The sequence below is a fragment of the Vanessa tameamea genome, chromosome Z (assembly GCF_037043105.1).
Source record: "Vanessa tameamea isolate UH-Manoa-2023 chromosome Z, ilVanTame1 primary haplotype, whole genome shotgun sequence".
NCBI classification, from domain to species: Eukaryota; Metazoa; Arthropoda; class Insecta; order Lepidoptera; family Nymphalidae; genus Vanessa; species Vanessa tameamea.
The window spans coordinates 5481143-5493250 of record NC_087341.1 but is presented as its reverse complement, the minus strand read 5'-3'; the positions used below and the strand labels follow the sequence as shown (position 1 = coordinate 5493250).

At 28.7% G+C, this 12108-nt stretch overlaps 1 protein-coding gene across 9 annotated transcripts in view; it reads left to right on the top strand.

Annotated features, from left to right (window-relative positions):
* Positions 1-2051: 2051 nt before the first annotated feature.
* LOC113404244 (protein phosphatase 1 regulatory subunit 12A) overlaps positions 2052-12108 on the top strand; it is a 538461-nt gene continuing 528404 nt past the window's right edge. For 5 of the 9 annotated variants that reach the window (XM_026645100.2, XM_026645105.2, XM_026645103.2 and 2 more), the window contains exon 1: positions 2053-2686. In XM_026645100.2, coding sequence (XP_026500885.2) covers positions 2444-2686 — 243 coding nt within the window. In that variant the 5' untranslated portion in view covers positions 2053-2443. Of the gene's footprint in view, positions 2687-12108 lie in introns of all 9 variants that reach the window. The other 4 variants (XR_010309893.1, XM_026645098.2, XM_026645104.2 and 1 more) reach the window with 2 other exon arrangements.

The window sequence follows — 12108 nt, the reverse complement described above, 5'->3', positions numbered from 1 at the left end:
TAATAAGATTGTTTTCGAAAAAACCTAATAGCTTTTTATAGACATAACGTGAATCTTGAACATAAAACCTAGGGATCTGCAGTCTTTTAATATCTAACCGCTAAACCAACGAGGCAGTCAAACTAGAGACAGAAACTGTGCTAATAACCTATATTATTATAAATTTTGCATTTATAATATTAGCATTGATACGAAAATAATTCTGTTTGCCTGTTTGTTACGCTTAAGACTAAATCACAGAACTGATTTTGGTGAAATTTGATGCAAGCTTGAATTTCAACGAAGGACACAGGCTACTTTAATTTAAATCATCGTTCAAATTTGGCCCATTGGAGGTTGAAGGGTTGTATGTGAGTTCAGTGTGTTCAATTATGAAGATTGTAAATCGATAACTAGGTATGCCTTTACAATGTAAAGGATAATAATAAGGGACGAAATATAGTAAGACCTCTTATGATGATGCCAATCTTTGTCAAAATATATATGCATTGGTACAAATAATTCATTTCGAATTAGGCCCCAATACATGTTAAATAATGAGGGAATAAAACTATATAATCTTAATTTGAAGATAGTAATGTATGTATTCATTTATTTAGGTAAACATTTGAGGAGTATTTAAACTTAACGTGATTTTAACTTTTATAATATCTTCACCCTTTAAATGTTTAAAAAGGAATCCTTCGGATACCGAAACCATAACCAAAACCGACAAAAAAGTTTTGATTTTGTTTTTATAAAGTGTTCAGTCTTTTTAAGGCGGGCTATTTACTTTTTAAAGCCAAAAAATTGAGTCCAATTTTTTCCTTGAAATTGTTTTTATTTTCTTTTTTCCAATTCCGAAGAAATTTTATATCCGTGACTGAAACTATCCGAAATACAATTGAATAATCCGAAATAATTTTATATCTGTAACCATACATAAAACTGGTTAAATATTATTCATACAACCGTATCTATATACATATCCGAAATTTCATATCCGTAACATACAACTTTTGTCTCCTCTTATTTTACGTAGACAAGCTAGATACCAACTATTCTTATAATATAAAGTAATTAACAGTTATATAGAATCACTTTTCCTATTGTCTACTATAGAATTTAACTGTCCACGAATTAATTTTAAATATATAAGCCATTATATCTAAAATTAATTCGTGGCCAATTTGTAAAACAAAAAGTACTAATAATATTTTCTTATACCGTAGCTGTCAAAATTATAATAAAGTAAGTAAGTAGATATTGATATTTTATTCGAAAAAATGTATTATTTTAAAAATAAAGTAAATAAGATAAATTAATGTAGGTATAATATATTCTGACATGTATAAATATTTAGCCTGTAATTAATTAACCCATGTAGCCATTAATTACTTATATTTTGTTTATTTTTTAATTTCGTTTCGTTTAATTATGTTTAACTTTTCATAATTGTTGAAGATTTCCCTTAGTATATGTTTATTGATCTCATTAATTGTATAATGTTACCTATTTGATTTAATGTATGTTAGTCTTTTTTTTAATTTTACTAATTGTGTAATTAGTATCAGTGGAATCTTAGCTATTGTATATAATATTGTATATTTTTATGCCACAAGTGTCATCTAATTGTTTGTTTCCCTAAAAAAAAAAAATAACATCCCTGATCTCTACACTAGACTAATTCTGCTTCCTAATAATTTTAATTTTGATCTATAATTCGAATAAGCATTATTATTATAAAATTACCTAAACAATAATAAAATAGCTTGATGACAATGGATTTTCATAACAAGCTGAATTCAACGTGAGTGAAGCTGCGTGAATTTTATGAGTAGAATAGTTTTATAAATGCAAAGCTTGAAAAGTAATAAATTACAATATAAAATAAAAATGTTCTTTCTTTACTGTTCTTTTAATTCAGTCTGCCCAATATTCCTCATCACCTATTAAGTCTTTTTTTTTTGTTAATATCTATCTAGCTTTTAGTAAGTTCGTTTTCAATGTTCACATTTATCATGACATAGACAAAATTTGATTTGTTCAATGGTAACATTGGTTCCTGGAAAATCATCCGCTAGGTGACGCTAGGTGTTTTCTTCTTCCCGTCATTCTCATCCTAGTTTTCTTTTTACTTTTAGTTAGAAGGTTGTTGGCTCTAAATTTATTCTCGTAATGGCTGCCACGCTAAAAGTGTAGCTTATTGGTTATGTCATGTTCAAAGTGTCTTTAGATGGGTGCATAAAGCGAAAAACTCAACAAGTGTTTCAAACAATGATCGCATGAAAGCTGTAAAAATATCAATCTCCCTAGACCGTTTCTTCTTTCATGTTTCCTTTTTTGGCAATTAAGTTATGGACTCGGCGTTTGTGTACTGTATGTAATAAAAACATAATCTATGCAACGTAAAAAGTGTACATCGGGACCATATTGAGTGTCAAGTGTATTGAGGGTATTTAAAATGACGGATCCGAGAACGTCGTCAGCTCTGTTTAAGAGAGCCGAACAGTTGAAAAGATGGGAGGAATCCGATACTAATAAACAGTCATCGATGCCGAAAAGAGCATCGAGGATACAGTTTTCATCGGGCATCGTGTTTTTGGCGGCATGTACCGCTGGAGACAAGGACGAAGTACAGAAATTATTAAAAATGGGCGCTGATATAAACACCGCGAACGTGGACGGTCTGACGGCTCTTCATCAGGTCAGTAAAATTTGTTATCTTACACATAAATTATTCAAATATAAAGGTACTTGCTTCTTTGTCATCACAAAATTTAATTCTTAGACTTTTAGCCTGTTAATATATTAACAGACGAATATTTGTAAATTTCTAGTAAAATAAGTATATATGACATATGTACTTTTATGACATTATTTATGAATAATTATAGTTCTAAAATTATGAAACCCCATACCACTAAAGACGTAAAAATTATACTATTTAGTCCACTATAGAAAGAACAACTGTTCAGTCTATTCGATATATCATGCATTAGGTATTGTTTATGCAAAATATCTAATATTTGATTTATTGATTTAAAAATTACAGTTAAACTTTCTAAATCTGTTTTGAATACTTTCATTAAAAAACTTTTATAAATTCATATTCAAGTCTTAATCTGTATCCATTTTTGTGTAATGTGTAGTGTTAGGTAAGTACGCTGGAAAATTCAGTTTACTTAAAGCAAAATTATTTGATTCCATCAATTACTTCCCTTATTTGTTTAAATGGTTCTTGCAAGCTGTTTATCCTGTTAGAAATTATTATATTCAGTGTTACAGATATGATTAGACAGACAGACTATTAATACTACAGATAAGATATTATTATTCTTATTTAGATTTGTATTCATAAGTTTTAGTCTAAAGTAGTTATTTTACATAATATTCAAGCTTGAAATATACCAGACACATCACAGTACAGGATCTACTCACAGTTTATCAACTCATATCACTTATTTGAATCATCTCAATCATTTCATTATGATTAAGTAACAGTCATCCACTTTCGTATTTATTAAGTTAATCAAAAAATGTGGTCTGATAAGATATAAATTGATTTTATTTTCTTTCGTTTTAAAGCAATATATGGATCTTATAGATTATATAGGCATATATTACATATGTTTTGTATGCATAGCATTTTATACATAAACCCCTCACTTTAAGCGCTGAAAAGTGTTTGTCTGGTAACATAATAGTGTGTCTTCTTTTTTTAAATAATGGCAAAGTGAAAAATTTAATTTTTATTCATAATTCTGAAATGTTGTATTATGTGATATATAAATTCATACTGACTGAAATCTATTTTGCAATAAAAATTCAGTTGTTTGTTGTTTTTGGGCATTAGCCCAGATGTTTTATATTTCCTTTATCCTCTTCCCTACCTGTATATTTGATGTTCAAACATAGTTCTTATTAAAAACATGAAATAATCTTGTTTTGTGGTAGATTAACTATTAATATCCACTCAGATAGGGCAGAACAACTATTACTAGCATATGAGAGAAAAGTTTGGTTTAATATTATGAAAATAGACTCATGGCATTTATAATTGCATGCCTTACTTTTTATTCATAAGCATTAACACAGATTGTCATAAACTATACTGTGAGAATTATTTTATATATTTCTCTTAAGAAGAATAGATGATTAACATATATTTTTTTATATATATACAATTCCATAACAAATTTGTTATACTTTTTTGCAATTTATGGACACCTAAATTCATATAGAAAGACTTTTATGACAAAATTTTGATAAATAATTCTATGTATCTTCAAATTGATTTAAAACAATATATAATATATAAATTATAACTACTATGCTGTCTTGCTATTTAGGACTGAGTTATTATTTATTTACTTGTCATTTGTTAAACAACATTTTGGACGTTTTGAGACATAGGGCAATGTTGACTTTATTAATTTGTCAATTACTTGATGCTGTAAGTTATAATACCCACAAACACAAATGTACATTCAAGTTTTCTTTTAAGTTAAGGATGGTGTAATAAATGTGGCAACAGCGGTCTTATTGTTTCCAGTTATTTTCTCCAAACAGAATTTGTTGATAGGATTTTCGTAGAAATAAAGGTTGTATGTAACAAGATTCTTATATGAAATATACATGTTGTCAAGTTTCCAAATGGTATGTTTTGAGAAATGAGGTTTAATAACTTTAAACCTCATCTTCTAAACATCTATATACTTACAAATTTCTAATAATACAAAGATTAAAAGCACTCAATTAAGCGCAAAATTATATATATTCATATAAGGAAACAATATATACACATAGCTTTAATTTAAGGATAAATAAACATTAATAGCCATTTAAAAATATTTATGAATTCAGAATAAATTTTATCTCATGTAAATAGTAACAGTTTGGCAGATAAATAACTTTTATACCATTGGTAGTATGATGAAGAAAATTAACCTATGATGTCCAATTTAATAAATCATCAAATCATCATAAAATTAAAGTTAATTGATATTATTAATACAAGTTATGAGTAAATTTTTCGATAATAACTTCATATAGTTTAAACAAATTGAAAGGCTCTTTACATTTATAAAAATCAACATTATGGCACTCTTCCCGATTTTATATTATTATTAATATATGTAATATGTCACATCAAACTTATTCACATTACTTCTTTTATTAGGATTATATTTTTCAATGTTTTTTCAACTCTGAGATTATATATAATTTTTTTCTAAAAGGATTAATTAATTATATTTTTAAACAGTAACAAACAAATGTTTGAACAACTTCTAGATTTGGCTTCACATTTCATACATGTCTTGGTATGGTTGGTTTGTATTACACATTTAATATGCACTTTAGCATATTATCTTTATTTTTCTTGAGTACTTGATAAACAACTGTGTGCAAGTATCAATATCGTAATTTGTTCAAGAGTTACTGGATACAGAATACGCAAACCACTTTTAATTCCCTTTTAAACAATATTATAATTCAACATTTGAATGTCCATCTATATATATATATTATATCTATTTTAGAAAAAAAAAACAAAATTGAATTCCCTTTATTTTGATAGCCTATGTGTGTGTTTATGTATTTTTGGATTCATTCTTCTGAAATATTCTAATAGTGATGATATTGAATCAAACAAATACCGCAATGGATGAAGCATAATGATGACTTGATTAGGTTTTATTTAAACTAATTTCAACATCCGGATTTATCATAAACTTGATGCGCCTTCAATATCACAACTGTTCAATTCGAATTTTACACGCGAGCGTCATGAAGTTTACCATATTAGCTTCTAAATAAGAATTACAATTCCAAATAACAAATTTTTAAAACAAACATTTTAATTTTCTGAAATAAGCGCGTTCAACCGAGCTACTAAAAACCAAACCATAAATATCATTTAAGCATGAAGAACTAGTTATAATGTAGACACAGAATAAACATAAGAATTTTTTTTTTCAATCTACAAAAGACCACGACACATCGGTATATACATATATGTATGCTTAGTATAACGTTGAATGAAATATGTCTCAATGCAATGCGTTACATTTTGGCAACGGCTCTTGTAAAATGTGATGTTTAAGGATAAGTTTTTGGAATATTAAAATGACTTCCGCCAATCAATGTTTCGCCGAGAATGCGGTACTGCATGTCACGTGTGTTGAGCTTAGCACTCGGAATAACTTTCGATTGTTTCGACCGACCACTAAACGTCAGCAGTCCAGAATTAGAAGCTGACAGTGTCCACGATTATCCGTATAGTAGAACACGTTTCTGCCGTATTCCATCTATACGTAATTCATTAGAAACGGAATGAGGGAACTAGGGATTAATAATTATTGCAATTGTTAAATTTTAAAGGTTATAATATAAATTTATGTTATACTTTTACTTGTATAAATGTATTCAGTTGCTATCCTATGAAGCGAACTATTAGCATTTATTATTGTATACGTTCAATAGATTCATAGTATTACATACATATATTAATAAATAGTTTAAAAAAATAGAAAATATATATGTTAAATAAACGTTGGCTTTAATTTCATTATTCTGAATGTGGTAATTATGGTAACATTTGCATGAATGTCAAAGTGTTACGTCAACAAGTTTTCCCGGTAAGGATTACTTATTAATTGAATCGAATACAATTTGTTTACTCTGTAACCGTAATTATTATAACATACTACGTTATAACGAGTTATGGATCGGTTTTAATCTAGTGTTCATCCATAGCGTAGAACGGTCACATGTAGGTGTAACATTTACTTACATATTATATTATATTTATATACATAAAATCTGTCTATCTATTAATAAGCTTGACGTTCATATAAAACGTTTTTTGTTTCGCTGGGTATTAATGAAAACCTGCTCTAGACGTACAGAAAAAAACGTAGTCTTTATCATAGTACTCGTGATAATTACAAACGTTATAACTTAAAACGTATTGAGGTCAATACATTTTTGGCCTTACATTTTATTAGTCTGTGATATAATACGTATTATTCTTTTGTCTATAAAAAATTAAAAGATTTGTAAACGTCTGTTTGAATGAAATCATTTTAAGTGATCGATATATTAATAATGGACATGCCTCTATCTTCGTTTAAATCGTATATCAAACTCCATGCAGGAAGGTAATCCGAAAAAATTAAATAAATATCTGATCGACTGTTACAGCATAACATTTATTATTTTTATATTAACAAAGTTATATTCTCATTTTTTCGCAAAAGAAATGTAAAACGAAAATCCAAAGTTATTTTAACGAACCGAAATTGCTCTAAAGATAAGCTAAATAAGCAGTCACTGGCCACAGGAAAGAATTAACAAGTCTTAATAGACGTAATTAATATGACCCCAGATTGTTCGACGAATAACCTGACATCTAACAGCGAAACAAGTAACAGTTGAAGACGTCCTTATTGATCGATTGAACACTCAACAATGATCTTTAGTTAGTTGCAATATTGCCTCTGTCCAATTCAATAAAAGTCTTTTAGTTTTGTACTAGATAATGGTTTTAGACATTTTTTATATTTTACAGCCAATAATGTACAGTTAAAAAGTTATTTTAAAATCAACAAAAATTAAGATTGCTTTCATTTTATTTTCTATATTTTAAAAATACGTTTTATCTTTTACCTATTGAGGTTGCTTGCAATGTGTGGCCTGTATTTTCTGTGCTAAACATATGAAATAAATCGGGGCAGTAGGACCATCAAAAATTTAATAACAAGTTTGACTCGGAACTTTGAAGCTATGGTTTATAGAAGTATAGTTTTGTAACCCATATTATTTTACTAATATTATTATAAATGCGAAAGTTAGGATGAATGGATTGAAGGTTACTCAATAACGTCAGATTGGCTAAACGTATCCGAATGGAAATTGGCACAGAGATTGATTATTGTGTGGAATAGGAAAAATTCCGAAAAAAAAAATCATTTATTCCGGAAAACTGCCTGAACTCACGGCGAAACCATGGGCGGCAACTAGTAAAATATATTGTAATTGAACTGAGAAATTACTTCGTGTAAAGTGCAATTAACGAACTACGCAAACCCGGTATGTACGTGGCTTGACACGAATTAAATTTAGTAATTAATTAACTGCCTTAAAAGCTTTGGGTTTTGGTCGCTGTTAAGTTAACGCTAACAAACAGCACTGTTTCTGTCATCATTGATTTGAAAACATTTTTAAAGTAAAGCCTAAAATATGTTTATGTACTTTTAATCGAGGGTTTCAGAAATATTAAAGTATTTCTTAAATCTATCGGTTCACTAATTCGATATACATAGCTGTATATATAAATAAATTTATGTTGGGTAATAGCAATGTTGCCTATTTAGTGAGATATACAGTTAATTGTTGAGGGATTTCGTAGTAGCCGCTGGAAAAACTGAAACATATACAGTTATAGAAAGGTTTTTTAAAAAACGTCGTATATGTATGTCTTAATAATAACATATTAAGGTAAGGTCTGCTTCAAAATTATATGACATTAAATACTCATTTAACATAAATTTTCTTAGAACGTAGTGACTTGGTTGACTGATCACATCTACGATTTAACAATATTAATAGACTTGTGCATTTGTTACAAGTAGTTCTCGGTGTGAAGCATTGGATATATTTGAGTCTCAATAATAATGCGTGTATCCATTTGCAGAGTTCTGTATTCGTATTCGATATACGTTGAATATGATTGCATCACTAGTTCGCATATAATGTGCTGGAATACGATACGAAACTGGACCAACACATATACAAGCGACTGCTGCTCTCCAAATAACTAAATAAGATACGTTTATCTTACTTGCACCGTATAACAGATTATTTTCTAAAATCATTGACATCTGTACTAGTCTTTTGCGATGTTCATTGTATTGTTTAAATATGTATATATATATATGTTTTTTATGTAATCACTAGAAGTTCTAAAATGTCAATTAATAATAAAAAAAGGTATGGTCGCGTTTAAAATCCAAATATATAAGCGATGAGCCCTGTCTTCACACGTGTGCAATTTTCTATTAAAGAAATTGAAAAATGCGCTTAGCTAATTTATTTATTAGTAAATCATAAAAATTGGAAAGGTAAGAGTCACTTTCATTTTGAAACATACTGAATCTAAATTTGTCACTAGCTTATAGATTCGAGTTTGGGTAATTTTACATCCTAAGGTAAAAAAATAATATATTTTAGTGACTTATACTAATTACGATTAAATATTATTTAAATATTTATATGTATATCAATTGATTGTTATTTAAAATGCAAAAAATACAAAAAAAAAATTATTATATTTATGATAGAAACATAAACAATTAATATTGACCTAGTAGAACATTGAGTGGAATGCAATCTCCAATAGAAACTACTGATACAATTATGAAATTAAATTTACATTTTATTCTGTGCATTTTTTCAAATGAAGCGCATTATTCTTCACCGAAGAATGTAAAATATTTAAAAAAAGAAATATTGTAATCCTACTGTAATAAGGTTGAAAGATTTATTTTTACGGTATTGGAACGTTTTTTTGGCACTCGTCTTAAAACCGTAATTGCGGCATCATGACCTCATGTCTTCAAACTATAGTATTATTGGCTATGCCGTTGTGAGGTCTTAGAAAAAGGAACAAGGCAAAAGTATATGAAAATAGTATATGTACGTAATGTATACTATTTATTAATTATTATTTTCTTGTTATATTGAACTTAAACTATTGATCGTTTTATACTTTGTTTCATTATTTTTATATTCTTGTTCCGTGTGTGAACACAGAACCGCATCTGGAACACCGTGTGTGCCCTATTTATAAAGAGGATTGATTTTTCCTTATTAATATACGTATAAGGGACAGATATACTTGATATTTAGACGATTATGTTAATCAAATTAAATGTAAATAGTTATGAAACAAACAGTAACTCAAGAACCTAAATGTCTAACTAATTTTTTAATTTAGCCTAACGTACAAATACATCATATCAAGTTTGAATTAGTACATTTAGATTTTCTATGATGCCGTTGAATTTGTTGCTTATTTTATTATTTTTAATTAAATTAGTTTCACGTCAGAGACGAGTATGTTGGGAACGTCAGGTTTATTATTGAGGTTAATCCCTCTCGGGATAACAGGCACTTTGTCTTATTTTATCGAAATGTAAGCGAAAGCATCTAAAGCGTCTGGCGCTAGTCTGCTATTTCTATTTTATCATTTGTCATTATGAAATATTTTTAGTAACCATTTAATTGTTTCAAAATATTTAATAGTTCTTTACTATAATATAAGCTTGTTTCTAATCGCACATAGGGCTGACAAAGAGTTTCTATTCGTCCTACGCACCCAAGTATCATTGACTTTATTCTATTATTTTATATAAATATTTAAATAAATATGAATGCCTCTATGATAATACATAGTATGCTGTGACGAAGCTCATTTGCTAATTGAGCCCGAACTTGTTGTCTCAGTATCTTTCCTCACGAGATCTTTTCTCTTCTGTGTTAAAATCACACTGATACAAACAATATTGTAAATTTGTCTTGCTTTTGGATTAATAATGCTCTTAAGTTTATAACTATTGTACTTAAGTTTATAATTTTTTTAACTATTATAATAATAATAAAAAAATGTTTTATTTTAGTACATATTTACATTGAAAACTTGTTCTATTTATCTTTTACTTTTAAACATCGAAGTTATTTGCGCTACGTAATCGGAGCAATTGATTTTAAAAAGAGCTATGTATAAAAATACAAATGGGTGTTTTTTAAATAGATCTTCTGCTATGGTTTTGATTCACGATTCCTTCCGATAAACGACGACAATGATTACTTTTTAAGAAGCTTTAGGTGTAACAAATATTTTTGATAAAATATTGGTTAAAGTTAGTTTTGTTTAGTGTTATATGTTATAGATGTAAACAGTCGGATAGGTCCATTTGCCATCACAATTTGAATTATTATTTTGGCAGCGTTTGATCACGGATGCGTTTTGTCTTCGCTGTATGCCGCACGTTGTTTTATATCAGTATTTATAGTACACGATACTCCTCTCATTAGATAGTCCGGGAAATTAGGTCGATGACTTCGTGAACTTCTAATTCCGTAAATTATGTTTCGTTGTTACAGTTATTACTTCGACTAACTTCTTTGCTATAACACAGTGTTCACAATGTAGATACTAATTTTCATTTAAATTGAGAATGTTATTGTTATTGATCTATAATACGTTTATAGAAACACAAAAACAAACTAAAATAGTTTTTTCATGTTTAATTGTACCATAAATTGTATTCGGATCGTAACGTGCCAGCATTTCATTTTTATTACATTTTAACATCGGCGACCTAAAATGCAACATCACGAGTGAAACTAAAAAGGTACACGCCCCAATTATTGACCTAATGCCTGAATAAACATTTTTTTTTAATTAAATTTGATGCTGTCATTGACCAACCTAAATATTTCGTGGAGGAATGATGTATTGCCGATGACAGAGCTAGCGCCACGTAAATTTAGAATCGGACTAGGATTTTTTCGAGGTCACGCTAGAGACAGCGGAGAGATTCGTTGATATTAGTTACGTCATAGGCTGCACACGCGCCATGAATGTTTTATTTTAGTGTTAATTGTAGACATAGGCACGGAGCCCACTGACGGCAAGTCAGTTTACGTGTTGCCAAGGGCTAAAGATTTAAATAAAATCTGGTGCGATTATTTAGAGAGTAAACAAAAGTAAATAAAAGTTAAATGAAACTACAAGTTTAGCTTCCCCATTATTGACATTTTATTGTATGTTATGCAAGTACATACAACTATTTTCCAATGTAAAGGGATTGTTGGTAGAATTTGATGAATATGTATTAACTTTAATTAAATTAATTCATTGAGTAGAAAAAAAACTTCTTACAAACTGGCCCGAGTGTTCGACCTTTATTCGTATAGTAAGAGCAAGTCGAGACCGCTCAGTGATGTCACTATTATCAATGCCGGTCCGTGCATACGTTTACATGCGAAAAGTTTCATAACATATATTGAGATAATAATAATTATATTTTATTCTTCTCTAGATACTTTACGTTAACGTTA